Source organism: Meles meles, chromosome 7 (genome assembly GCF_922984935.1).
Source record: "Meles meles chromosome 7, mMelMel3.1 paternal haplotype, whole genome shotgun sequence".
Classification (NCBI taxonomy): domain Eukaryota; kingdom Metazoa; phylum Chordata; class Mammalia; order Carnivora; family Mustelidae; genus Meles; species Meles meles.
The window spans coordinates 517,630-544,942 of record NC_060072.1 but is presented as its reverse complement, the minus strand read 5'-3'; the positions used below and the strand labels follow the sequence as shown (position 1 = coordinate 544,942).

The following is a 27,313-nucleotide window of genomic DNA, read 5'->3' as shown; positions in this document are numbered from 1 at the left end:
ACGCAGCAGCGGCTAGGGTCTCAGTGGGTCAGGTCACGTGGCCCCCCCCTTGGCTGAGACCCCACTGCGTGCTCTTCACATGACCTTTGTCCTCCCTTCTGTCTCCCACACCCCCACCGCCTCCCTATGCTCTGTGTTCTCTCCAGAGCGAGTGTTGGAGAGCAGGCCTTCCTCGGACAGCAAGCAGGGACCAGGAGGGCCCCAGAAAGGCCTGGCAGGGGGAGCCGCTGTTGGAAAGCTCACATGGTGTGTTCCACCCTCGCTCCCTCCCCCGAGTGGCCACGCTTGCCTCCCTGTCATTGTCGTCCCAGCACTGACCCCTCTTTCCTGCCCAAGCTGTGTGACGGGGACCTGCTCAACCCTGCACGCTGCCCGGCCAGCCCAGCTCCGAGAGACGGGACGTCCTGGCTTGCAGCACGCCGCAGGTGCGGGTCCCGTCGTGGAGAGACAGTCCCCACCAAACGACAGCAGTCAGGGTCCTGTGGGCCCTGAAGACCTGGGCTGGGTGTCCCAGGGCAAGGTACTCCTCACCAGTGGGCCAGAGTTGTGTCAGGTGACGGGAGACCAGGTGGGGTCATTCTGGAGAAGACGCGGGGCACGGGGACACCAAGGGCAAGAGGCACCCCTGCAGCCCCGCTGGGCCCAGAGCAGGCAGGAGAGTGGGTGGGAGGCCACCCCAGTGACCAGAAGGCTCTGCTCAGCACCGGATGAAAGTGCGTGGGGTCCGCCCTCAAAAGGAGGTCAAGCTGCCCAGACCAGCGTGGGCCCCTGGGGAAGCGAGCTGAGTGGCTCCTGCGGGCAGGTGTGGCCTGCACTGGGTTTCGCTTTCGTGCTTGCCGACGCCTGGAGGAGACTTGGAAGTTGTGAAAGACTTGCTTTAGCTTACCTACCGTTTTCCTTCTCGTTTCAAACTGTTCGCTCCTGCACGTCGGAAGTGTCTGCAAGCACAACCGAGCAGCCTTTTCAGGGTGTCCGCTGGGGTCAAAATGCACTCGCACGGCCAGGCTGGACAGGAGGAACCCTGACCGCGCCTCTGTGAAGTGCGTGTGGGAAGTAAAGGTCAGGATCGCCTGGATCACTACGGCACAAGACGCGAGGGCCGCCCGCCTGCGCGTGTGCCCTTGCCAAGGACGGACCCGCGGCAGACACGCGGCGGTGCCTGGGGTCTGAGAGAGGGTGTGCTGCTGGTCAGCAGCAGTGGGGAAAGACACCTCGTTCGACGGAGAAAAACCAAGCTGCATTTCTTTTTTTTTTTTTTTTTTTTAAGATTTATTTTTTTGACAGAGATTACAAGTAGGCAGGCAGAGAGAGGAGGAAGCAGGCTCCCAGCCAAGCAGAGAGCCCGATGCGGGGCTTGATCCCAGGACCCTGGGATCATGACCTGAGCCGAAGGCAGAGGCTTTAACCCGCTGAGCCACCCAGGCGCCCCCCAAGCTGCATTTCTGCCTCCACGCATGGTCTCCCAGCTCCAGGGTGGCTGCTGAGTGAGCAATGCCACCTGTGGGGTTGGCAGGGGTTGCGACCTTCTGGCCCAGTCATCTCCTGAAATCTCCACGTTTCAGATCACCGATTCACCTCAACGCAGAAACGAAGCTCACTCCAACGCGTCTGCTTGAGTCCACAGAAGAGTGAGTGTGGGGACACGGCATCCTGCGCCTCGAGGGGCACCGGGCTGCCTTCGTGATGTGGCAAAGAAAACCACAAGCCACTGGGGTAAAAACACAACTACGTCATGGGACTGCGTCAGAATTAGGGATTTCCATCCGGACTCCACGGACGAACCCAACAGACAGGAGGACCTGAAGGAGCCTGAAGCAGATTAACAGAGCGGCTGCCCTAAGTCCAGGACCCGCATGTGGACGCGCAACAGGACCTCTCGGTGTGCAGGAGCTTGAAGAGGCCGTAAACCCACAGGGAACCGGAAAAGGCGGACTGAGAACACTGAAGCGACATTGCCCTCAGGGTGGCAGTTACCAGCAAGCAGATGATGCTAGGCGCTGGAACGTTCTGGGGACAGAACCGTGTTTTCATGGTAGGACTGTGGTCCAGCCTTTCTGGAAAGCAACACGGAAGGTCCCCCCAGTGGCACCACTCTGGGGGGTCCCAAAGGGCCTTAGGGACGTCCATGCCATTATCTGGGTGGGGCATCCGGAACAGCTGGAAGTGTCTGGATTATCTGGGGGCTGTCTGGGTTTGGGGGGCTGTGGCTGAGTCATCTGAAGGCAGCTGGGTTCGGAGGGAGCTGGGAGTGTCTGGGGTCTACGTCTTCTTGGGCGCAGCTGGGTGGTGCAGGGGGATTGTGGGTCCTCTGGGGCGCCGCTGGGTTATCCGCGGGCTGGGAAGTCGTAGGCAGCCCCGCTGCGTCAGTAAGTTGTAGACAAGTAAAACGTGCCGGAAGCCAGGGCTGGGCGTCGTTCAGAAACCCCTGTGGATCTTTGAAAGCACTGAGACCCTTGAGAAAGGTGGGGAGAGGCTCACCTTGGGCTCAGAACCTGTGAATACTGGTGCCCCAGACACGGGGTTATTGCATCGAGTTAAAACTGCAGCCACACTAAACACTCCACGAAGACAGCACATGTATGTCCCCTAATAGTGGCAAGGGGACAAGCCCTGAAGAAAAGGAAAACGATGAGCCACAGAGGGTCTTGGGGGCAGCGGGGTCGACGGTGGCGCCTGCGCTCGCGCTGCAGACCAAACCCAGCAGAAGTGCGCGCGGTTGTGCCGCGGGCGCCGGCGGGCACGGAGGGGATGGAGGTCGGGAAGGTGGTCGGGAGGCCCAGCCGCGCGCACCGGCACCCCAGAGCCTACCCCGGGGGCTGGCACAGGCCGGCCCCCAGCGTGGCGGTCAAACGAGGCCAAGGGAGGAGTGAATGAGACGTGGGGGGGGGCGGCGCGGGGCAGAGGAGGAAGCGGGGCGCGGGAAGTGATGTGCGGGCTCCGGCGCTGGGGGATGGGAAAGACGCCCTGCAGTGTCCGCTGCCCCGAACCCGGGGGGGGGGGGGGCAGTCCCCCGCGTGCGTCCCAGCGCCCACGCGGGGTCCGGGCTCCGGGCCGGGAAGCGGGGCAGGTGCCAGGAGGCGGGACGAGGAGACCCTCCTCGCCGGGGCGGCTCCCGCGACCGCGAGCCGGCGAGGGGCCCCGCTCGGCCTCCCCCACCCTCTCCCCATCCCGAGGAAGAGGAGGGGGGCAGGCATTGTTCATTCATTGTATTTAATTTAAATATTTTTTGCAAAGTCATCGCCGGCGCCGCATCTGCGTGGCGGGGGGGGGGGGGGGGGGGGGCGGGGCCACGCTGCCGGTCGCCGCAGGTAAACAGCCCCCTCCCCGCGGTGGGAGCGGGCCCGGCCCCAGCCAGGCACAGCCGCCGCCCCCGCCGCAGGACGCGCCAGGCCCGGCCGGGGCTGCAGCCGAGGCGGGGGCGGCGGGGCGCGAGCGGTCCGACCCCTGCCCGCGGGGGCGGCGGCGGAGCGTCCCCCACCCCCGCGCCGGCCCGGCGCCCCCCGCACCCTCGCCGCCCTCCCCTGCCGCCCGGCGCCTCCCATCCGTCCCCGCGGCCCCGCCGGCCCTCCCCGGCGCCCCCCGGCCCGCGCCCCCGGCCCCGCGGCCCCGCCCCAGCGCCCCCCGCCCCGCGGCCCCGCCCGCGCCCGCGCCCCCGGGCCGCGCCCCCGCCCCCCATGCACCACCTCCTGGAGCAGTCGGCGGACATGGCGACGGCGCTGCTGGCCGGGGAGAAGCTGCGCGAGCTGATCCTGCCCGGCGCGCAGGACGACAAGGCGGGCGCGTTGGCCGCGCTGCTGCTGCAGCTCAAGCTCGAGCTGCCCTTCGACCGCGTGGTCACCATCGGCACCGTGCTCGTCCCCATCCTGCTGGTCACCCTGGTCTTCACCAAGAACTTCGCAGGTGAGGCTGGGGGCGCGTCCGCAGGTGTCGGGCGCCGGGCGCTCCCCGAGTCCCCGCGCCGGCATCCGGCCGGGGCCTGGCGGTGTCGGCGGCGCCCCGGGGGTCTCCCCGCAGATCCGCAGCCACCACCGCCCTCCCCGCATGGCCGCATGTGCCGCGGGTCGCCTGCGGCTGCCTCCGACACCTCTCTCCTCCCATGCATTGTTTTTACTTTCCCAGGGCTCCCCGCCCTGGTGGTCTCAGGCAGAAAGGAGACTTGGGGTCTGGCAGGAGAGACCAGGAGGGAGAGTGGGCCAGCTTGGAGGGCAGGAGGAGTGGCCAGGTGGGGACCAGAGGAGGCTGCTACAGGTGAGGAGGACAGCTGGAGCCGAAGGCTGTCTGAGCACCGGCTGCGGCAGAGCCAGGGCGGCAGGACCGGCAGTGAGGGGCCCTGGGACCCGGCGGGGTCTGGTCAGCTTCAGGGGGCGGCCTCGTGCCAGGCACTGGGAACCCAGAAGGTTCGCAGCAGGACCCTGAGGCCAGGCCAAGCCTCCCCCGGGGCTGGGCAGTGAACCCACCTGGCCAACCAGGGGACCCATGCAGGGATAGGGCAGTGACGGGAACCAGTGCGGTGGACGCTGTGAGAGGCCGAGGCCTTAAGCTGACAGACACGGGGGCACCAGGAGGACCCCCCCAAGCGGCCCCAGGAGCAAGGTGACAGTAGAATGGGCTCCCTAGGAGAGGACCTGGGCAGGGAGAGGCGGGCGGGGAGAGGCGGGCGGTTGCCCACCCAGATCTGGCGGGTCCAGGGAGGCCCCCCGCAGGCCTTCAGGCCAGGCTCGAAGGCCAGAGGTGCCCGTCTGTGGCAGAGGGGGCGGGGGTCCCTGTGCGACCCTCGAGGAGGGCTGTCCCCTGAGTGACACCAGCAGACATTCTCAAACTCTGCATTGGCTCTTTCACAAAGGGCTCGATTTTTAGGGGTCCCTATGACCTGGGAACCCGCCAGACCTGCGGCGGCCACGTGCAGGCCACGTCATCAGAGACTAGGGGCCCTGCAGTTTCTCTCTTCGACACGAGTGCCCGGACGCTCAGACACTCCTGGGGCAGGACGCACTCCCAGGGCCGGGGGTAGCGCAGCGCCGAGGCTGGTGTGACCCAGTGTCTCTCAGGACGCATAGGTGTGTCGGGTTTCTGGGATGACTGTAACCAAGTTGACTCAACTGTCATAGTCTGGGGATGGAACATCCAAAGTCAAGGTGTGGGCGGGGCCTCTCTCCCAGAGGCTCCGGGCAGGGTCCCTCCTGCCGCTCCAGCTTCCGGGGCCTCCTCACCCCGTTCTGCTTGCCTGTCCGCGTGGCCCCCTCTCCCTGGGCAGGTGCTCCAAATTCCCTCTTCTTACAAGGCCACGAGTCATTGGCTTGGGGCTCCTACTCCAGTGGGACTTTTTTTTTTTTAAGATGTATTTAACCGAGAGAGAGGGTGAGCGCGCGCCCAGCAGGGAGGTGGAGGGAGAGAGTGCATCCCGAGCAGCCTCCCTGCGGAGTGCGCAGCCGGGACACCTCACGGACGGACCGAGTCCCCCGGGTGCGCCCAGTGTGATCTTCTCAGGGTCACATTTCCCAACAAGGTCATAGTCACAGGTACTAGGGGTTGGGACTTCAACGTCCTTTGCGGAGAACACAATTCTACCCACTCCAGACGTGCACAGTGGGGCAGGCTCAGGACGGTCATCCTCAGGTGACACCCCCCCCCCCGGGGACAGGGCCTCTGTTCTCGTGCTGTCCTGAGTCTAGCTCACCCCACATGGACCCTCAGCGCCTCTCCATGCCCAGTCAGGCCTGGGCTGCCAGGGTCTCCCGAGTTCACCCTTCATCCCCGGTTCTGGCAGCTCCCTGGGCCTTCCTGTGCAGGCCTGCCCCCCACGGCGCCCCCGTACTGACCTGCGCTTGCACGTGGACATGTCTGTGCCCACTTGGCCCCCTGAGCGTGGACAAGGCAGGCTTTCTGAGCAGTGGTGGGCAGGCTGGCCGCTGCTGCCTGGCATCCCAGGCCGTGCAGCCTGTCCGTCGAACACACCTGCCTCGGCACCTGCGTATGCCGGAGGGACCCTTGTCCTAGGTCACAGAATGCAGGGGGCTGCCCCACTCCCCTCAGGGCTTGGGGGGCTGTGGTTGCTGCCCTCATGCACCTGGATTAGGGTTCAAGGCAGGACAGGACACAGGGCGCTGAGCGGGCGTATGCAGTGAGCTGTCTCTCGGTGCTTCAGACAGAACGCAGGAGCATCCCAGGTCCTTCCCCAGACCCGAGGACAGGAGGAGTGCGGCGGGGAACCATGCGTCCGCAGGCTGAACTGGGGAGGGCCAGCTGACATGCTGACACGTGGGGACAGCTCCGGTGAGGGGGCAAGAAGGAAGTGAGGTCAGAAGTGCCGACCCTCAAAGGGCATGGGAGACGCCTGCATCCAACACCCCCGGCCCCCCGCAGTGCTGCGTCCGCCTCCGTCGCTGACGCCCCAGCCCCGGGGCACAGGCCAGTGTGCCCTGCCACTGGAAGGATCCCCGCCCCAGCTGCTGGGAGCTGGCTTGGAGCCCGCGGCTGTGACACTCACCCGCCCCCACCCTTCCGGTCCTCGCTGCGAGGGGACCCCTGCAGCAGGGGGAGACCCGCTCTCTGCACCCTGATTTGCTCACCAGGGACACAATGGTGAACGCGTACGGGCTACAGAGTTGGGGTGAGCAGCTGACGAGTCTGGGGGGCAGCCGACGCAGGAAGGCGCCCGTGTTTCCTGGCCGGGGCTGCCCTGAGCAGACCCCTCACTGCGCCAGCCCACTCGTCGGGTTCCGCAGATGCCCTCCAGCCCCGCACAGGGAACAGCCAGCTGCTTCTTTGTAAAGGAGCCCGATAGCCGGGCCCCACGTGTCCTGGGTGCCTCTCCAGCCTGGGGGCATGTAGGTGTCCCCGGAGTGCGTGCCCTGTCCCCAGAGGGGAGAAGGCAGGTGCTCCGCCCCGTGGGGCCTGGTGCACGTGGGCTTCAGGGCCTATGCCAAGTCCTCGGAGGGCCTGGGGAGCCGGCGAGGCTGCCTGCTCTCTGGGGGGGGGTGCTGCACGTCTCGGGGGCCAAGTCCCCCTGACCCTCGTCTGCAGCCTCTGCGGGTCTCGCCCTCCTTCCTGTGTGGGCGTCCCACCCCCGCAGGGCCCCCAGCACCGTGGGAGGACGTCGGTTCAGGGGGCAGGACAGGGTCTCGGCAGAGGAGGCAGCCGGCCCGAGCCCGGGCCAGCCACCCCGTGTTAGCTCCCAGCTGGTGCGCCGAGTGACCACAAACTCAGGGGCTCAAAATAACACATGACCCTAGAGTTCTGCAGCTCAGAAGCCTGGTGGGCGTCACGGGCACGTGGGGCTCGGTAGGGCCTCGCTGCTTCTGGAGGCTCCCGGAGGCCCTGTTGTTCGCCTTTTCCGGTCTCTGAAGACCCCGTACGTGCTCCCTGCTCCCTGGCTCGTGGGCTCCCTCCTCCTTCTAGCCTAGCCCAGCGGCCTCTGCTCTCTCCCGCACATCCTTGACTCCAGCCCTCTCGCCCCCCCCAAGGACCCCTGATCACACTGGGGCCACCCAACAATCCAGGATCCCCCCCACCCCAGCCCTCACCTAATCCCCCTTGCAGAGTCTGCGTAAGGTTCTGTGTGTTAGCACGTGACAGCTTGGGTAGCCCCGTGTGGATGTCTGTTAGGGCCCTGGAGTTTGAAAAGGGTCTGCACCTCCCCGGGGGTGGGGGGTGGGCACGAGCCCAGTCTGGGGCTAGGATCCCCCCAGCCAAAGCCTGTAGGAGGGCCGCTGGCCCCGGCCTCTGCAGCGAGAGGGGCTCCAGCTGGCCTGGCAGCAGCGTGGCCAGGCCTTTGGGGCCGTGGACATGGGGGTCGGTGCTGCAGAGGGACGGCTCCAAGCCTGCCAAGTGCTCCCCCTTAGAGAAGTGTCAGACCCAGCAGGTGGACCCCAGCATAGCCCCAGACACGCTCTTCGGCTCTTGCTTTGTGCCCATCGTCATCTGGAAAGGAAAGGAAAGTTCAGTGACAGGCTTTTTCCCTGCCACTTGGAAGGTCTCCACCGTTCCTGGTGGCGACCCTGCCGTCCTGGTGAGGGCTTCCTGTCCGAGTCCAGGTCACCACCTGGGCTCACCCAGCGCCCAGGACTCCCGGGTCTGCCCTTCTCCAGGACGGTGGGTCTGGGAGAGACACCCATACCCTCAAGGGCAGGCAGGACCCACTTTTGGGCCACCGTAACTGCCTCTGGCCAGGTGGGGCCTGACCAGGCCTTCCGCCCTCCTGAAGACGGAGCCCCCCGGCAGAGCGGCCCCAGGGCGGGTAGGTGTGTGGAGTGGCCTGGCCCGGCCGCCTCCTCTGTGGGCCTGGGTGTCCCCCACATGCACGCAGAGAGGGACTCCAGGCTTGCAGTGCCGGTCAGTCCCTGAGGGACTGTACCCCACCCTGTGCCCCGGCCAGCCGCTGTATGTGCGGGGGTCTCCAGGGTGAGACCCCACACCCGGCCATCACAGTCGGTCATACAGGGGACCGTGCATCTCCTGGGACCCGGGCGTCTCTGCTGGGGAGAATAGCCATCCCTGGTGTGTCTGGTGCGTCCCCCCGCCCCCTCCCCAGCACCCCAGCGCCCCAGCCCGAGTGTCCTCTCTGCCCTCAGAGGAGCCCATTTACTGCTACACGCCGCACAACTTCACTCGCGACCAGGCGCTGTATGCTCGCGGCTACTGCTGGACGGAGCTGCGGGACGCACTGCCCGGCGTGGACGCCAGCCTGTGGCCGTCGCTGTTTGAGCACAAGCTGCTGCCCTACTCGCTGCTCGCCTTCGCGGCCATCATGTATGTGCCGGCGCTGGGCTGGGAGTTCCTGGCCTCCACCCGCCTCACCTCCGAGCTCAACTTCCTGCTGCAGGAGATCGACAACTGCTACCACCGGGCCGCTGAGGGCCGCGCCCCCAAGATCGAAAAGCAGATCCAGTCCAAGGGGCCGGGCATCACGGAGCGCGAGCGGCGCGAGATCATCGAGAACGCGGAGAAGGAGAAGAGCCCCGAGCAGAACCTGTTCGAGAAGTACCTGGAGCGCCGCGGCCGCAGCAACTTCCTGGCCAAGCTGTACCTGGCGCGTCACCTGCTGATCCTGGGGCTCAGCGTGGCGCCCATCTCCTACCTGTGCTCCTACTACGCCACGCAGAAGCAGAACGAGTTCACGTGCGCGCTGGGCGCGGCCCCCGACGGGCCGGCGGGCGGGGGCCCAGCCGTGCGCGTCAGCTGCAAGCTGCCCTCTGTGCAGCTGCAGCGCATCGTGGCGGGCGTGGACATCGTGCTGCTCTGCGCCATGAACCTCATCATCCTCGTCAACCTCGTCCACCTGTTCATCTTCCGCAAGAGCAACTTCATCTTCGACAAGCTGCACAAGGTGGGCATCAAGGCGCGCCGGCAGTGGCGCCGCTCCCAGTTCTGCGACATCAACATCCTGGCCATGTTCTGCAACGAGAACCGCGACCACATCAAGTCGCTCAACCGGCTGGACTTCATCACCAACGAGAGCGACCTCATGTACGACAACGTGGTGCGGCAGCTGCTGGCCGCGCTGGCCCAGTCCAACCACGACGCCACGCCCACCGTGCGCGACGCGGGCGTGCAGACGGCCGACCCCAGCGCCAACCCCGCCGAGCCCGACGGTGCCGCCGAGCCGCCCGTGGTCAAGCGGCCGCGCAGGAAGATGAAGTGGATCCCCACGGGCAACCCGCTGCCGCAGCCCTTCAAGGAGCCGCTGGCCATCATGCGCGTGGACAACAGCAAGGCCGACAAGCCCAAGCCCGTGCGCCGCAAGACGGCCACGGACACGCTGATCGCGCCGCTGCTGGACGCGGGCGCCCGCGCCGCGCACCACTACAAGGGCAGCGGGGCCGACGCGGGGCCGGCGCCCGACAAGAAGCACGCGCGCCACTTCTCGCTGGACGTGCACCCCTACATCCTGGGCACCAAGAAGGCCAAGCCGGAGGCCGTGCCCACCGCCGCCCTGCCCGCCTCCCGGAGCCAGGAAGGGGGTTTCCTGTCCCAGGCGGAGGAGTGCGCGCTGGGCTTGGCCGCAGCACCCACCAAAGGTAGGCGGCTGGGGACCCCCGCCCCGGGGAAGGCGGACCCCCACCCCCCGCCTGCCCGCGTGGTCCTCCGCAGACCGGGCATCTGGGAACCGTGTGCGCGGGCCGGTGGGGAGAAGCTGCGAGGAAGAGGGGGCTGGGCAGCCCGGGGCCCGGCCTTGGGGCAGAAGGCAGGCGTGCGGGGCCCCGCCCAGCAGACAGGAGGTTGCAGGCTCTAGAGAAGGTTCTGGAAATAGGCCCTGTTGCTCTTGAGGCAGTGGGAGGTTCGGCCCACGCGGGCTAGAGCGTGCAGAGAGGGTCTTGGGGCAGCCCCACGTGGCTGAGGCAGAAGGAGGGAGAATCAAGCCCTCCCACGGCGACTGGGGGGCCTAAGGCCGAGCGGGGTCCTCGGTGACCAGCCTCTGCCAGGCGGGGTCCGAGAGGGGGCAGGCGCGGGGGTGGGGGGCAGCCTGCAGGGTGTGACCTGGCCCTGTCCTCGGCCGTTTGCAGACACTCCGCTCCCGGAGAAGGAGATCCTGTACCCAGCAGAGCCCGCCCGGGCCGCGCTTCCTCCCGGGGGCCCGTTTCACGTCTGCTCGCCCCCAGCGGCCCCCTCCACAGCCCCTCTGTCGCCAGCCAGCCTGGGCAAAGCCGACCCCCTCGCCATCCTGAGCCGCAACGCCGCACACCCACTGCTGCACATCGGCACGCTGTACGAGGCCCGGGAAGAGGAGGACGGGGGTCCCCGCGCCGCCCCAGACGTGGGCAGCCTCATCGCCATCCCCCCCCCCGCAGCAGATCCTCATCGCCACCTTCGACGAGCCGAGGACGGTCGTGAGCACCGTGGAGTTCTGAGGGACGGGGCTGCCCGGGCCACCGCCGTCCCCTCCGCGTGCCCAGGGAGCGCCGCTGACCCCAGCCCGACGTGGACGGGGCCTCGGCTTCACCCAGCACCGCCCGCCCCTCCCGGCCTCCCGTCCGCATGCCACGGGGCTGACGCCTTGCCCACCCGGCCCCCAAGACCGCATCGCTGGCGCGCTGGCTGGGCCGGGGGCTGGCCTCGAGCCCGGCAGAGCCCCCCCCCACCAGCCAGAAAGGCCTGGAGCCGCCCCCCACCCCCCTCGAAATCAGGCAGTCGGCTGCAAGGTGAAGAGTTTATTTTTTTAGTCAATTCTGTCTTGGGCCCAGGCTGAACCAGGACAGCTCTGGTCCTGGGTCTGAAAGGAAGCTGGGGCGATCCCACCACCAGGCCTGGCTGTGCCCAGGGGCCGTGCTCAGGCTTGCTCCTGCGCTGGGAGGTGCCGGGTCCCCCCCCCCCCCCCCCCCCCCCCCCCCCCGTCAGACCGACATGCACTTTCTCCCTGTCTCCCGACCTGCCTGTACTCTGCTTTACGACGATCACTGTAACTACCGAGTGTGCGCGCTGCCGGGCACAGGGCGGTGTGTGCGTGGGCGCGCGACCGAGAGGCCGAGGACGCCAGTGTGCGTGGGTGTGTGTGTGAGTGGGCGTGAGCGTGGACGCACAGGGGTGTGATCGGGCACGGGGCTGAGACGGTGTGGACGCCCGCGTGCAAGGCAAGAAATCAACGCAATAACCATGTCCCCCCACCCAGGCCACCAGCCCCCCACCCGAGGCCCCATGCGGCCTCCCGTGGGCACCCGGGGCTGGCGCGGAGGGTCTGTCCCTATTACCTCAGCCACGGTGACGACGTGACAGTATTAACAAGGTAGCACCGAGCAGATCAATAAATACTATTCTGATACCGTCTGAGTCCCGTGTGGTCCTGTGGGAGCCGGTGCTCTGGCTGGCCTTCCTGCGTCTGGACCAGCTGCCTCCTGGTCACCCTGGGCGCCCACCCTGAGGCGGGAGCACATGGCTGTCCCCTGCGGTTGACCTGCCATGACCTCTGACTCCTGGGCTCGCACTCCGGGCCTGGGGGGCAGATCAGGTGAGCCCTGCCCTCCCCGCCCTCACACACTCAGCGGAGACGAAGGCAGGAGCCCCCAGAGACTGACCCCTCCACCAAATGTGTGGGGATGGGGCCTGCTGGATGCACTTAGGGGGACGGGGACGCCAAGAACCCTTCCTGGAGGAGGTCCCCTTGATGTGGTTTGGGGGTGCCCCTTCTGGTCCAGGGACCTAGGGCAGGAGGCCTTCCTCACTGGGCCCAGGACTTGGGTGGGACAAGGCTAGTCTTCTGGGTACACCAGGGGCCACCTGGCCTTCGGTCCATGGCTGGTGACCCCCAGAATCTGATATGCTCTCCTTGGAGCCAGGTAGCTAGGGCAGCCAGGCCAGAGACCTGTGGACCCTAGAGCCCGTGAGGGCTGCCCTCCAGTCGTAGGGGGCCTGCTGAGACCGGCACGGGCCCATGGGCTGTACCACACAGGGAACCTGCCCGCCCAGGCCCCGGAATCTCCCTGGTGCCCGGAGCTGGGCAGGCCGACCTTCCCCGGAGCTGGGTCATTCTACAGGGACACAGACAAGGGACGGTATCCCTCCGTGGGTTGTTTTTGTTTGTTTTTTGTTTTGTTTTTTTTTTAAGATTTTATTTATTTATTTGACAGAGATCACAAGTAGGCAGAGAGGCAGGCAGAGAGAGAGGAGGAAGCAGGCTCCCCGCTGAGCAGAGAGCCCAATGTGGGGCTCGATCCCAGGACCCTGAGATCACGACCTGAGCCGAAGGCAGCGGCTTAATCCACTGAGCCACCCAGGCGCCCCCCTCCGTGGGTTTTAAATGTGGTTTTATTATCCCTCGGGGCTGCGGAGGCCTGCGACCAGGAGACAGCCGCTCATCCTGACGCCCCAGGAAGGGGGGGCAGGCCGTGCCCAGGCTGGGGGCCCCTGGGGGAAGCCCCAGGAGGCAGAGCGGGAGGGGACGAGGGCAGGAGCCTTTCCTGTGGTTTCCGCGGGAGGGACAGGACAAGGCAGGGGAACAGCCCGAGGACTGGCTCGCCTGAATACCGTCCGCGGGCCCCGGGCCCCCCTGGTTGTGGGGCACCTGCCCTGGCGGCTCCGGCCCGGGTCGGCTGGTGGGCACATGGGAGTTTGCTGCTTCCCGGAATGAGCCCTGGGAGGGGCCAACCTTCTAGTGTCCACTTGGCCCGAGGTCAAAACAAGATAAAAAGGCATCACCGGTGCGCCTGTCCCCAGACCTCGCCGGAGCCGGGACAGTGTCCCAGGCTGGGAAGTCCGCTGCCCCTTGGGTCAGCCCTCAGCACTGCCAGTGTCCAGGGAAGGGACCCCACGTGCCCGTGGGACCTGTGGCCAGTTCTGCAAAGTGGGAGGAGCCCCCGGTCCCTCAGCAGCACCCCCCACCCTCGTCCCACCCTGCGGCGGGCTCCCTCACGCTCTGAGCAGAGGGCCTGCGCCCACCCAGGGCGCTCTGGTCAGGCTGGACTTGGGCAGCAGCTCTTGCCACCGCCCCCCTGCCGCTCCCTGGGTGGGGCTGGAGTCCGGCCCCGCCTCCCCGGCCGCCCAAGGCCACCCTCACCTCCGCACCCCGCCCGTCCCCGTGCAGGTGAGTCCGGCGAGCGCACGCCTGCCGCGGAGGCCCCCAGCGCGGCTCCGTGTCTCTGGGGAGACGGGCGCTGCCAGGAGGCCGGCCACCTGTGCCCTGGGCCAAGGCCCAGCAGGACGCCGCAGAGCAACGCGCACCGCAGAGGGCTGTCCCCCCGCGCACGCGCAGTGCCCCCTTCTGGGCCGAGCCCTGGTTTGCTGGGGAAGAGAAGCGCCCCAGTCCCCACCCCATCGACGCCAAGCTCTCGCTGCGGCCAGGGTGCCACCCTAGCCCGTGAGTGCAGGCCACCCCTCGTCTCCGGCCCGTCTGCAGGCTCCCCACACCGCCTCCCCTCCACCCCTTCCCTCTAGCCAGGGCCCCGCAGCGGCTGGGGGCAACTGGGGGCAACTCTCCCGGCCCCAGAAAAGGAGAGGCTCCCACACACGCCAGACCGGACCGCAGGCCTCTTCCTGCCCCGCCAGCACCATGTGGCCGCGACCCAGACTCCTCCGGATCCCACCGCGCGCCGCCCGGCAGACACCTGTGCTCTCCCGGGAAGGGTGCCTGAGGGTTGGGACACAGAAACCACCTGAGCCGGCACAGAGGGACAGAAAGGTAACTGGAGAGAAGGAGCGTGCACCAAGGAGGACAGAGGCCACCCTGAGGGCAGCTGGGCCCTGCGGGGACCGAGAAGCCATAGGAGGGAGGTGGGCAGCAAGCCTGGCCCGGAAGCACCTGCCTGGAGGCCCCACGCTCGGGCTCTTGCACACCAGAGCTCCGCGGGCGAACAGCCCAGCCTGCCGGCGCCCAGCCTCTCCCCCACCAGCTGGACCCCAGGACCACCACCGTCAAAGAACATGGGAACCTGGGACCCCTAACCCTCTCGTCCTGGAAACTGAGGGGCAGCCCCGCCCAGCTCTGAAGGCTGGTGGGGGGGCGGGGGCACGGGCAGGGGCAGGGGCAGGGGCGGCCGGACTGGTCTAACCCAGCCTGCCTCGTCCTCTGGCCGGAGGTGGCCACAGGCGTCGGTGGAACGGGCCGGGGCAGGGGACAGCTGGGGGCCGCTCGCCGGCAGGCAGGCCATCAGCTCCCCGGCCCCGCCGCAGGGTGCCCAGCCCACAGCCGCCCTTTGAGGACGCCCCCGCCAGGACAGCAGCCCCTGCCCCCCCCCCCCAGGGCCCGCGCGCGGGGAGGAGAGGGAGGCGGCCTCGGGACCCCACTGGGGGTGGTCCTGGGCCCTGGAGTCCCCCTCCCACGCCCCGCCGCCCACTTGGCCAAATGGGGACGCCGAGGGGCGCCGGGACCCCAACCCCGGTGGGGCCACGTGGGCGCCCTCCGCAGCCCGAGTTTTCTGCTCTTCCCGTCCCGCTACGGACTGCCCCTCCGTGGGCGACGAACACAAAGCGTCTCCGCGGACGTCGTGGGAACACCCTCCCTTCGCAGACGGGGAGCTGCGGTCAGAGGATTTCAGAGCGCTTTGCAAGGCCGCCGGGCTACCGCGCGGGGCCGGGGACTCGAACTCACGGTTCCGCGGTCGCCTCCTTCCTCCTAAAGCCGGAGGCGCCGGGGACCCGGGGGGTGGGGGGGGGGGGGGCCTTTCTCGCGCGCGGCCCCCTGGGAAGTGTAGTCCGCGGGCGCTCGCGCATGGCTCCTGGGAAGTGTAGTCTGCGGGCGCTCGCGCGCGGATCCCTGGGAAGTGTAGTCCGGAGGCGCAGGCAGAGCGCGCCTACGGAGCCGACGGGCGGCGCGTGGAACTGCCCTTCCCAACATGCCGCGCGCCGCCCGCCCCCGGCCCCTGCCCGGCCGGCCGGCCCGCCCCCGGTCCCGGCCCCGGTCCGCCCCGTCCGGTGGGGCGACGGGCCGCATGGAGGCCGGCTGAGGAGCGCCGCCCCGCCTCGGTACGCTGCGCGGTACGGGCCGCGGCTGGCGGGCAGGGGTCGGGGTCGGGGCGCGGCCGGGGTCGCGGGCCACCTCGCCCTGGGCCGGGCCCAGTCAGCCCCCAGCGCGGGGTCCGGGGCTGGAGGAGTCCGCCCAGGCCTGTCCCGAGGGCGCGCGGGGCAGGGCCGGCGGCCGGCGCTGCCGGGGACAGGGCGCGGGCAGCGGGGCTGGCGGGCTCCGCCGGGGCGGGCGGGGGGCGGCGGCCTCTCCCCCCGGAGACCCCGGGCGCTTCCCGAGCGCCGGCGGCCTGTGCCCTTCAGGCCGGGCGAGTGGGGCCGCGGCGGAGTGCGCCGGGCGGTCCCGCGGCCGAACTTCGGGGCCTGCGGCAGCCGCGCGCGGACGTGGAACTTCGGTGCCGCCAAGTGCGCGCGCGTCCGCGGAGACTCCGGGGCGAGGCGTCCGGAAGCAGCCGGGGCTCCGCGCGGAGGTCCTTGCGCCGCACGAGCGGACCGGGGGGTCTCCAGGCGGAATCCCGCGGCTTGGGTGCCCGGGAGAGGGAGGTGTGCGGCCGCCGGGCGCACCGGCCCCCTGGGCAGGCCCCGCTCTCTCTGGGTCTCTGGCCCCGTGGCTCCTGCTCGCCCCCTTGCAGCACGACTGGAGGGACCTTGCCGGGGACCCCCGGTCCGTCTCGCAGGACGGCCCTGGTGCCTGAGGCTGCCAGGAGAGGGCCTGGCAGGGTGAGTGGGCAGACCCCTACCCCGCGCCCTGCGATGGCGGTCAGTGCGGGGGCCCGGCCCTGGGCAGTGGCCAGGCTCCGGGAGGGTCAGCCAGCTGTGCTGGGAAAGGAGCCGTTCAGCCCTCCAGCGCAGATCCAAGTTGGCATATGTCCTCTATCCCAATCCCAAACTTTGCCACGCCTCCATAAGCGGGTGCTGCCGGACCCAGGGGGCTCTCCGGTGGCCAGCGGTGCCCAGACTTAAGTGGGGGCAGAGAGGCGGTCAGGGCTTTGGCCACATCCTGCTGTCTCCCAGCGGGACATTTATTTCTGCAGCCCACCGGTCTCTCCGGTTTGGGACCTTTGACTTTCTGAGCATGCCTAGTGGGTTGATGGGGAGATACAGGCTTTTCCAGGGACCCCATTTGGTGCTGCTCAGGTCTTGGCCACACCAAGAAGCCAGTCTGGGATCTGGGAGGCAGTTTGTGGCCTTCCAGTTTTTAGAGGGGCAAGGGGGGCAAAGACGGGTGTCTAAGCCTGCCATAACAAACCCCAAAGATGGGGCTTAAGTAGCGGACTCCGGAGTCCGGGGTCTGGAGGTGCTGGGCGATGTGGTTGCTGGTGAGGACGTTTTCTTCCTGGCGATCGGGTGGTCGTCTTCTCACTGTGTTCTCACGCAGCCAGATCTCATAAGGGCCCTAATGTCATCATGGGGCCCCATCTCTAAACGCCATCACCTGGGGATTAGGGCTTCAGTACATGAACGTTGGGGGGCGCAGTTCAGTGCCTAGCAGTGGGACCCCGGAGAGAGTCGGCAAGCTGCCTGGGGCCGGCAGGAGCCTGCCGTCTGCCGCTCCACCGAACTGTCTGATACACCGAAACGGACACCCAGCAAAACATTTTCAGACGCTGATAATTTCACCCACTGCAGGACAACTGAACGTGCCACTCTGATTGGTGTCACAGGGCTGGCCCCCCGGGTGGGTCCCTAGTGCATGTGAGGCTCTTCCTGTAGGTGCCTTTCCTGGACAAGGTGGGGCCTCCTGGGGCTTTGGGAGTCCCACCACTTTGGAGTTTGTTTTCCTGGAAGCTTGTGATTCTGCGGCTGCCGTCTGTGTGCAGGGTTACCATTTCCAGAGCCGGATCGCCGTGTGTCCCTCTAGAGATGCGGAGACAGCCTAGGAGAACTCGTGCTCATCGTCCCCTGAAACCAGACTGCTGGGCTTTTAGTGCCCGTGGGGTTTGCTCCTCCCCACCCAGGAGGAAGCCTACAGCGGCCTAGCGGTCAGGAGCTGAACTGAAGTCTGCGTCGTGGCACGTGTCTGTAGCTGGGAGAGGGCCTGCTGTGCGCAGACCGATGGGGCGTCTGGGTGACGGCTCTGACCACCTCCATCCTAGAGGCAGGAGCTCAGAGTCCTAGCAGGTTGGAGGGCCCTCACTGGGGCCAGGCCACACCAGGTGGCTGGCCTGAGATCTGGCCAAACCCAGGCCATCCCCTGCAGCACGGCTGAGGCATCCGGCCACCGGACGCCTCCGTGGACAGTCCTTGGCAGTGGCAGCTGGTCGGGGGGAGTGAGTAGCAGCCGGATCTGGCAGAAGGCTCTTCCTGCTTTGTGCCGGGTTCCGTGGTGGCTGGGCCATGGCCCAGGAGCGGGGCTACCCGCTGGGGTGTGGATCTAGAAGGGGCACATGTGTCTCCCCTCGAGGGTGTCACCGCCGTGTGCGGTGGTGGGACTGGTGGGACCCGTGGACCCAGAGGGTGCAGGAAGCCAGGAGGGGTGTGGGTGCTCCCTGGCAGCTGCTGGTGGGTGCAGGGAGATGGGGGCGGGGCTGGGGGGCCTTGCTTCCCTCCTGGCAGCTGGGGAGGGCTCAGGCCCAGCCGCAGATCTTTGAATTGTGTATTTGGGAGTGGAGGGGACCTTAACAGCCCCTGAAATGATACCCTGCGAGGGTGTTGCCGGGGACCCTGCCTCTGAGGTCGAGAGAAACCAGAGTATTGGAAAGTGTGTGGATGTGGCCATCAGGGACAGAGACTTCTCAGAATCGGACTCTTGGTGCTGAGGGGGCCTCGGTGGCCTTCCTGCCTGACTAGTTCAGGCTCCGTGCGGGGGAGCAGCTGCGGCGAGGGGAGCAGCTCGAAGGGACCCGGGTGTTGGCACTGTGGTGCACGGGTCAGCCGTCCCGGGCTCAAGGCTGGGCTTTAGGCTTGACAGGCTTGTCTGCCACCCGCACACCCCCGGCCCACAGGAGGCGGGACCCACACCCGGAAAGATGGCCTGTCCCATGCGGGTGCTCCTCCAGGGCTTCGCAGGGTGGGTCTGGCCAAGCTGCCTCCGGGCCAGTGAGGCCGAGCCCCAGACCTCCCCCACCACACCCGTCAGAGGGACAGCGACGTGGTGGCCTCCCATTTGCTGGCTGTTCCCGGAGCCTCCCTGCAGCGCACAGGATGTTTTCTTAAGGTTTCTTGGTACCTTGGCAGCCTCGTGCTGCTTGGAAGTGGGAACTGTTTGCTTTATTGCGTAAAGCCGGACCAAGGACCCTTCTGGGCAGGCTCGGGAGCCTGAGGAGGGGCAGGCCCAGCCCCGCCCTCCACCTCGGGCCCTGCTTCCTGTTTGCATTCCCGTGGCACCTGGTGGGGTGGAGAGCTCTGATCTGTAGAGTGGGAAGAGGGGGCTTTGGGGGTCCTGGACGGGAGGTGCTCGGGGAAGAGTACTCAGAGGGGGGGCCTTCCTCCCCCTCCCCAGCTGCCCTTCTCTGCTGACCTGCCTCCCGCCGGGGCCTGGCTGCTTCCTCTGGCCCTAAGCCAGGTTCTTTTTCTGACCCTTGCTGTGACTGTTTCTTTCAGGAACCTGGCCGTCCTCAGGTCAGGTCCAGGGCCTGTCCCAGTGTCCCTAGACACCAGATCAGGGGTTTGGTCAAATCGGAGGGACCTACGCTGTCGCTGAGCTGCATGGGCAGGTGGCAGGTCCCTCCCGCTGCCGAGGAGGAAAGGGCTGGGCGGGGAGCTGGGAGATTCTGGCGGTGGTGGTCACGGGACAGAGCCCTGTCTGGGCTTCCCGGAGCTGTGTGATGGCAGCGTGGTGGGGGGGGACCTGACGCAGGTTCTTACTTCGCCACGTGCCCTTCCTTCCTCTCGTGAGATGCCGTGGGGCAGGGCACGGCGGGGCAGCGGGAGCTCCGCACAGACCCCCAGCTCCGCGGCGCTCGGGCCGGTGCGCGTCCCAGGGCCCCGTCCTGCCGTCCGCTAGCGCACCTGTGATGGAGGCCGAATCTGGAGCCAAACACGGCAGCCAGGCTCTCGGCACGTTGGAGTGGCTCCTTGACCGGACGGGCTGCAGTCACGCGCCACACTTCCCCAGGGGCGCCTCCCCGAGCGGTGCCCGCCACCTCCGCGCTCAGACCCGGCCTTGAGCCGGCCGCAGCATCTTGGGGAAGCGGGGCTGAGTCCGCGTTGCCGGTGTGGCCGTCTCCGGGGCGTCCAGAACCCCGCGGCCTGACACAGGCCTCGGGCCCCTGATCCCCTTGGCCCTGGAGGTCCGGGACCATCGTCTGTGGCAGTTGTATGTCCCTGGTGACACAGAGGACCCCCAGTTCACTGGCCAGGGCAGTCCCGGCGTCTCCGGCCCTGTTCCCAGCTCCGCGGTGAAGGGTTTGTAGGTCACTCACGGCTGGAGTCCCAGACCTGTGCTCAGCCTGCGGACCCGGGCCTGCAGCTGGAGGGAGCTGGTGTCCAACCGTCTGGGAGGGCGGAGGCCGCGATCGCACCCGCGGTTCTTCCAGAACGACCGAGCCTGTGCGCAGCCCTGGGGTTCTGGGCACAGTCGTGCTTCCTCTGTCTCCTCAGGCTTCGCTCGTCGTGCGGGAGCCGCTCCCGGGCCATGGAGGGGGAGGAGAAGCAGCCATCCCAGGAGGTCAGAGGCCTGGGCCGGATGCGGGAAGGGGGGGGGTCTGTACAACCTCGGGCTCAGGGTCCAGCCAGCTGCTCGACAGAGTGTGGGTGCCTGCCTCAGCCTGGCAGCCTGGGATCACGGGCTGCTGCTGTGCGTGTGGTTCCCCGGGGTGTTTCTGGGTCAGCCAAGGGGGAGCTCGGGCCAGGGAGCCTGGGGCGGGCTGCGGACGAGGCAGTTATCACGGGGAGGTGTGAAGGCTGGGGGCATGTGGAGCTCACGCGGCAGCGGCACAAGCCCTAAGTGGGCCCCTGGGGACACGTGTGCCGAGCGCAGGCAGGCCCCCGGAGGGCGGGCGCCCTGACTCAAGCGTGCCCCTTCCTTCTGCAGGCTGACACGGAACCCGCTGTGACAGTGAGGGCTTCAGAGCCGGTGCCCAGGGCGCTTTCTGGAGACGCCCAGAACCTGTGTGCGTGTCCCTGAGGTCATTCCGGGCTGGGGGGCGGGGCAGCTCCCTGGCCAGAAGGGGCTGGGACCGGGTGACCTGAGTCTGGCGGACAGTGGCCGGGGCCAGCCCCGGGCTGGGGGTCTCTGAGGGGCTCTGGAGCACAGGCAGGGTCTTGGGAGCCCCATCAGGAGCCCCTTCACTGGGGTGGGGGCGCTCAGTGCTTCGAGATGCCGTGGACGCTCGGACGGCTGGGGCTCCCCCTCGGGGACGCGTGGCTCAGCCCTGAGAACAGGGCATCCCGGCTGCCGGTGCCGCACCCCCGCTGACGCGCCGTCCTTGCAGCCGACGCGGACGCGCTGACCCTCCTCCTGGAGATGAAGCTGAGGCGGCGGCGAGAGCGGCCCAGCCTGCCGCGCACGGTGACGGAGCTGGTGGCTGAGGACGGGAGCAGGGTGTACGTGGTGGGCACGGCCCACTTCAGCGACGACAGCAAGAAGGACGTGGTGAAGGTGAGGCCTGGCGCACCGGGCTGGCCTCGGCCGAGCAGCCCCGTCCCGTGAGCCGCCACTGCCTTCTGCGGGACAGCAGCGCCCCCAGAAAGGGGATTTCGGGTACCGCGGAGCCCTCGGGGCCTTGCGCGCTTTTCTGTGCAGCAACGAGCAAACCCGTCGTGTCGCTCTCCTCAGTCATTTAAAGAAACGCGTCGTCGGCCCGCCTGCAGGGACGGGGTCGGGGTCTGCGCTGGGCCCGGGGCACCGGGCTGAGCTGGCTGGTCCCCTGCAGACCATCCGGGAGGTGCAGCCCGACGTGGTGGTGGTGGAGCTCTGCCAGTACCGCGTGTCCATGCTGAAGATGGACGAGAGCACGCTGCTCCAGGAGGCCAAGGAGATCAGTTTGGAGAAGCTGCAGCAGGCCGTGAGGCAGGTGCGGCGTCGGGGGGGCCCCGGGCTGGGCGCCCCGCCCCAGGCAGCCGTGCTGCCAGCTCTGCCCGCCTGCGAGCTCACGGCCTTCCAGTCGGTGCAGAGGCGCCCAGGGGACTTGGCCTGGGGCGGGAGAGGGGCGCGCCTGTGTTGGGTTTGGGCCAAGGGAGGTGGGGCGGGGGAGCTTCAGCCCCCAGGGAAGAGCCCGAAGGGGAACCCTGGGAGCTCGGCGAAGGGGAGGGGGTGGTCTCAGGGTGCTGGCTGGCCTCCCCCTACCCCCGTACCTCTCCCACGGGGACATGTGTCCCTCGGGGGGACACGGACAGAGGAGCTGGGCTCTGGGCTGGAGGGCAGGAGGGAAGGGGCATCTGCTGTGGGTGTGGCCCCGGCTCAGCCCCAGAACGGAGGCAGGGCCTCCCCTCGCGGCTGGGGAAACCTGTGCTCTGCACCATGTGGCGGCTGAGCCCGGCCCCCCCCCCTGCAGAACGGGGTCATGTCTGGACTCATGCAGATGTTGCTGCTGAAGGTCTCGGCCCACATCACCGAGCAGCTGGGCGTGGCTCCCGGTGGCGAGTTCAGGGAGGCCTTCAAGGAGGTGGGCCTGGGTTCAGCCGGGAGGAGGGGTTGCCCGGGCAGAGCCCGGGGCTCGGGTGTCCCCAGCCAACACCTCACCTCTGCCCCAGGCCAGCAAGGTGCCTTTCTGCAAGTTCCACCTGGGCGATCGGCCCATCCCTGTCACCTTCAAGAGGGCCATCGCCGCGCTGTCCTTCTGGCAGAAGGTGAAGCTGGCCTGGGGCCTGTGCTTCCTGTCTGACCCCATCAGGTAGGGCCCCTCGGCCTCCCGCAGGCAGCCCCACCCAGGAAGAGCTGCCCGGCGCCCTGGGTCAGGAGCTAAGCCTCCCCAAACAAGGCCTTCCCGCCCTTCCTTCCTCCGTGAGCCCCAACACAAAGGGCGCGGAGGCCCCTGCCCTGGGTCAACAGCGCTGGCCGCCGCGTCCACACAAGGCTGGCAGCGCGCCCTCTGCCCCCAGCAAGGACGACGTGGAGCGCTGCAAGCAGAAGGACCTGCTGGAGCAGATGATGGCGGAGATGATCGGCGAGTTTCCCGACCTGCACCGCACCATCGTCTCGGAGCGCGACGTCTACCTGACCTACATGCTGCGCCAGGCGGCCCGGCGCCTCGAGCTGCCGCGCTCCTCGGACGGTGACCGCCGCGGCCGGCCCCAGGCAGGGGGGCTCTGTGGCCCGGTCGCCGCCACGCCGGGGCTGACGCATCCCTTCCCCCACAGCCGAGCCCAGGAAGTGCGTCCCCTCCGTGGTGGTGGGTGTCGTGGGCATGGGCCACGTCCCGGGCATCGAGAAGAACTGGACCACGGACCTTAACATCCAGGAGATCATGACGTGAGTGCTGCCCGCGAGCACAGGGGCGGGGGGGGGGGGGGGGGGGGGGGGACGGGGGCGGGGGGGGCCAGGGTGTGCAGGGGCCCGGGGGAGCACGTGCACGGCCCCGCCCCGAGCCAGGTCCAGCCCGCCCTCCCTTCCCCAGCGTGCCCCCGCCGTCCGTCTCCGGCAGAGTGTCCCGGCTGGCCGTGAAGGCCGCCCTCGTGGGCCTGCTGGGCTACGGCCTCTACTGGATGGGACGCCGCGCCACCAGCCTGGTCCTGTCGCTGCCCGTTGCGCAGTACTGCCTGCAGAGGGCGGCCTCCGCCTGGCCGCACAAGTAGGACCAGCACGGCGGGGGGGGGGGGGGGACCACCCCCCACAGCCCCCCAGGAGCTCTGGGTGCCACCCCCCGTGGGGGTCCGGGCCCAGCCACCCCCGCCCTCCCCCAGCCCGCCCCAATAAAGAATTATTTAACTGCTCTGAGCTCAGGCTTCCCGGCAGCCCCTCCCCCCCCCATCCCTGGCCCCTGCAGGGCCCCTGGGGGTTCGGGCGCAGGACCAGCCGGCGGGGGAGGGGCCGAGGTGGGCACGGCCAGGCCTCCCTACCTCACTGTGCCTTCTCCGGCTGGCAGCACGAGCCCCGGCCCCGGCACACCCGGCGGAGGGCTCTGGGCTGTCGTGCTCCCGGCCGGCGTGTCTGGGAAGGGCCGGAGCCGCTCGGTGGCAGTTCTTGGGAGCGTCCCTCCCGGCAGGGCCGCCGGGCCGAGCGTGGTCCCACGGACGTGCGCCGTGGCCTGTGGAGATTGTGTTTTTGGCTTTTAAAAAGGTCTGAAATTTTTTTTACTCAGGTAATTTTAACTTGAAACGAACTGAAGCAAACGTCAGGAAATAACTAGCCTTAAATCTGACTGGGACAAAGATTTGTCTGGGGTCGGATGGGGCGGCTCAGTCCTAAGCACGTGAGCCTGGGGGAAGGGTCGGCGTCAGCCGCGGAGCTGGGCCGGGCCCGGGACGCTGACCCCCACCCCCCAGCTGCCCCCTCGGTCAGCCCCTGGCTGGGGGGTGTCCAGGGCTGCGGCCCCGGGCCCAAGTCTGCCCCCGGGCACGGAGGACCACACCTGCTTCAGGGGGCAGAGGGTGCGCGGCCCCCAGAGCCCAGCAGTCGGCACGCGCGCTGGCAAGTGCCCGCCACCATCCTGCGGCTCCCGGGGCGCCCAGCCCGGGCATCTCCTGTGTGTCGTCGCCGCCCCTGGTCATGTGTCTGTGACGCATCTGTGTGGCCGCCCGGGCCGGGGTCCTGCTGCATTGTGTCTGTTGACTCAGTGTCTGACAAAATCAGGTGAAACCCGCGGCCGTGAGCTGGGCTGGACCGTGTTCTTCCTGTCACGTACGTGCGTGTACACGTTCCTCAGAAGCCGAAATAAAGTCTAATTTTGGAAGCTCCTGTTTGGTGAAATGTGTGGAAACGGGACTCAAGGGGTAGGGGCGGAGGCGGCCGGGGCCGCGGGCACTGCCTTGGGGCCTGGAGGACTTCCGGCCACTGCCTGCCTCCATAGGAGATCCTGCTCCCCGGCCCAGCGGGGACAGCCGCCAAGGGGAAGTGTGCTCGGAGGGGCAGCCCAGCCCTCGCCTCCCTGTCCACACCCTCAGGCTCCCCGCCCCTGGGAGGAGAGGAGGCGGGGGAGCCCCGCGCCCGCACAAAAAGGTGCTGGGGACCCGTGGCTCGGATCTGCCCAGAGAGAACAGTGAGCACCACGGGGGGCGTGGGGGAGGCCGGTCGGGCCGTGGGCTGGGCTCCCACACGCCTTCTCTGCACCCCCAGGAAGCATGGCCGCCTGCCCCGTGCTGGGTCTCGCTGCTCTCCTCTGCCTCTCTGCGCCCCAGGTCAGCTCCGTGGTGCAGTATCGACAGCCGGTAAGAGTGGCCGTCGGGCCAGTGGTTCTCGTGAGCCGGAGATGGGCTGGGCCTCCCAGAACTGGGCCTGCCTCTCACCAGGGTCCTCTCTCCGCAGGTACACGTGGCGCTTCTGGAACCCCAAGGTCTGGCTGGGGGCAGTGGCGGGGGGAGGGGCTGGCCAGGTGGCCCAAGACGGGCAGCCTCTCGCCCATCGCCGCCCACAGGTCCCTACCAGCAGGTCTCAGGCCCCATGAGGACCCAGCCGGGTCCCTGCCCAGAACAGCCTGAGGGGAGGGCAGGCAAGGACCGGGCCCCACTGTATTCCCTCCTAGCGCAGGCTGGGCTTGGGTTAGCCCTCGGCCCACCGCTAGGCTAGGAGGAGGAAGGTGGGGAAGCCAAGACTGACCTTCCAGGGCAACAGCTGAGGGTGAGAGGCGTGTCCAGCGCCGCGGGAAGAAGGGAGGGTCTGGCCAAGGGCCGGGGGCCAGCCAATTTCCAAAGAGGCCCGAGACGGGTATGGCCCAAGGTGAGGGGACTGTGGCCGCCCACCGGCCAGGACCAAGGTTGTAAGTCGTCTGGCAGACTGTCACAGGGTATCTGCAGGAGGGCAGTTCTGGCCCCAGGCACCGAGAGAGCACGGCCTCTTTCCGGGCACTGAGCCTTCCCGGCCCTGTCGCCTGCAGGGAGGGACTGCTCTCACATCTGGGTGCGGAGCCCCCGCGCCCCAAGTGGTGTGTACACCATCCAGCCAGAAGGAGCCAGCGCCCCCTTCAAGGTGAGCACCCCACAGCGAGGACCCAGGGGGTGTTGTGTGCGTCACCTGGACAGAAACAAGAGACAGCACTGTCCACCTAGCTGGGGAAGGGCCAGCTAGGCCAGGCGCCGCTGGTGGAGTCCGTCCTCAGACCCACCCGGGCACGGAGACGTTCACGGACGTTGTGTTCCGGTCAGGAAAGGCCAGGAGAAACGTAGGCTTCCACCTTGAGGGTCTGAACAAAGAGAGGGCCCAGGAGACAACGCTGAGTGAAAAAAAACAAAGGCACAAAGCAGGGTGCAAAGGGATGTTGAACTGGGCAGGCTTCCTGGGGCCCAGGCCCTTACTGCGGAGCTTCACCCCTTTCTGAGAAAGTGAATTTAATGTGATACAAGTTTACCTGCTACTGACAAGTAGAAAAACAAAGTTTCAGTTTTCAAATACAGTGTTTAAGGGAGGATGGACAGGAGAGGGGCAGTGCCTGCCACGGGCCGGCCTTTCCCCAGGTTCTCTGTGACATGCGCCCGGACGGTGGCTGGACAGTGATTCAGAGCCGTGACCGGGGCCGGGGGACGCCTCTGGACTTCGAGAGGTGCTGGCAGGAGTACAAACAGGGCTTCGGGGACCTGAGAGGTAGGACTGTGCTGCCCGGGCCCGGGGGTGTAGCCCTCCAGGCCTCGATCCCCACTGGGCACACAGGGCAGAGATGGTGGGAGGAGGCCAGGGTGGCCCATCACACAGCAGCCTCTGCCTCTGCAGGGGACCACTGGCTGGGGCTGGAGCACATCTCTAGCCTGACCTCCCAGCCGGGCCTGCGCTCCGAGCTGAGCGTGGATCTCCTGGACGCGGACAGCCGTTCGCTGCAGGCCCACTACGATGACTTCCGCGTGGGCAGGGAGGAACAGTTCTACCCGTTGACCCTCGGCCGGTACTCAGGGAACGCAGGTGAGTGCTGGGGAGGTAAGGGACCCTTGTGCCTGCTTTGCCCCCTGGGCTCTACAGCCTGTGCGGAGGGGGACTCTTGGAGCAGGCCAGAGTAAGTAGGGAAGCTTGGGCCCCTGGAGCCCCCCATCTTCCGGCTAACATCTGCCAGGCTCTGTGCTTTGGGAAAGACGGCCGCTTCCCAAGCACCGGCCCTGGGGTCCTGGATGGCCAGGCAGCGAGCGGGGCGGCCTTGGGGGCAGTTGGCCCGCCACCCACACTGCCACAACACGCAGGGGACGCATTCCGGGGCTTGGGCCACACGGACAACCAGGAGGGCTGTGGCTTCAGCACGCTGGACCGTGACCATGACCGCTGCTCGCCTTGCGTGGACGGTGCCCAGACCTTCGCCAGCTGCAGCCACGATCGCTCAGGCGCCGGATGGTGGTACAGCAACTGCGGCCGTGCTGACCTCAACGGGCTGTGGCCGGAGCAGGCAGGGGCCGCCTCAGGCATGCGCTGGGCCGCTGGTGACCACCAGCCTGCTCTGCGTGCCAGCCTGCTGCGCGTGCACACCACTGCTTCCGGCAAGGCCTAGGCCTCCCGCCCGTCCATGGCCGAGCCTCATTAAATGTTCAAGCCTGGCTGTCCTCGGGGTCTTCCTTGGGGTTGGGACGGGGGAGGGGCCGAGCTCTGTTCTGGCCCAGCCTGGCTGCTCAGACCCTGCTCACCTGGGATGTCTGTCCATCCAGGACAGGCCTAGGGAAATCCAGGAGGCTGTGCAGCCCAACATTTAGGCCAGAAGCCAGGTCACCACATCTGAGAAGGCACTACCCCTTGGTGCTGGTTCCTCCTGGAACCCTTGGCACCCTCCAGAGCCACCACTGGCTATGCCCTCTGTGAGGGCAGCCAGGAGGACACAGAACCTGGTACTCTTGAGCCTTCAAGAACCCGATCCCACCAGATTCCAAGGTGTGGGTAAGACAGTGGGGTGAGGGGGCAAGGAGGTGTGTGAGAAGG

The 27,313-nt window shown here is 67.8% G+C and overlaps 3 protein-coding genes across 5 annotated transcripts; all 3 read left to right on the top strand.

Moving 5' to 3' along the window:
- The first annotated feature begins 3,624 nt into the window (after window positions 1-3,624).
- PANX2 (pannexin 2) lies at window positions 3,625-11,756 on the top strand. The gene is made up of 3 exons (XM_046013962.1): window positions 3,625-3,900; window positions 8,571-10,016; window positions 10,503-11,756. The coding sequence occupies exons 1-3, from the start codon at window positions 3,675-3,677 to the stop codon at window positions 11,183-11,185; spliced, it is 2,355 nt and encodes a 784-aa protein (XP_045869918.1). The 5' UTR covers window positions 3,625-3,674; the 3' UTR covers window positions 11,186-11,756.
- Window positions 11,757-14,989: 3,233 nt separating this feature from the next.
- On the top strand, window positions 14,990-24,161 carry TRABD (TraB domain containing). 3 transcript variants are annotated; one of them, XM_046011742.1, is made up of 10 exons: window positions 14,990-15,390; window positions 19,930-19,996; window positions 20,363-20,441; window positions 20,763-20,929; window positions 21,204-21,344; window positions 21,825-21,935; window positions 22,024-22,163; window positions 22,372-22,544; window positions 22,630-22,741; window positions 22,887-24,161. In XM_046011742.1, exons 1-10 carry the CDS (start codon window positions 15,137-15,139, stop codon window positions 23,062-23,064), a joined length of 1,422 nt encoding a protein of 473 aa, XP_045867698.1. In that variant the 5' UTR covers window positions 14,990-15,136; the 3' UTR covers window positions 23,065-24,161. The 3 variants fall into 3 exon arrangements, with proteins under 3 accessions (XP_045867698.1, XP_045867699.1, XP_045867697.1); XM_046011743.1 differs by having other exon boundaries at window positions 15,309-15,402; window positions 21,852-21,935; XM_046011741.1 differs by having other exon boundaries at window positions 15,314-15,402.
- Window positions 23,658-26,939, top strand: LOC123945929 (angiopoietin-4-like). Its single transcript, XM_046010914.1, has 9 exons — window positions 23,658-23,954; window positions 24,046-24,109; window positions 24,279-24,467; window positions 24,545-24,636; window positions 24,734-24,761; window positions 25,302-25,393; window positions 25,879-26,005; window positions 26,132-26,317; window positions 26,590-26,939. Exons 1-9 carry the CDS (start codon window positions 23,658-23,660, stop codon window positions 26,889-26,891), a joined length of 1,377 nt encoding a protein of 458 aa, XP_045866870.1. The 3' UTR covers window positions 26,892-26,939.
- Window positions 26,940-27,313: the final 374 nt, after the last annotated feature.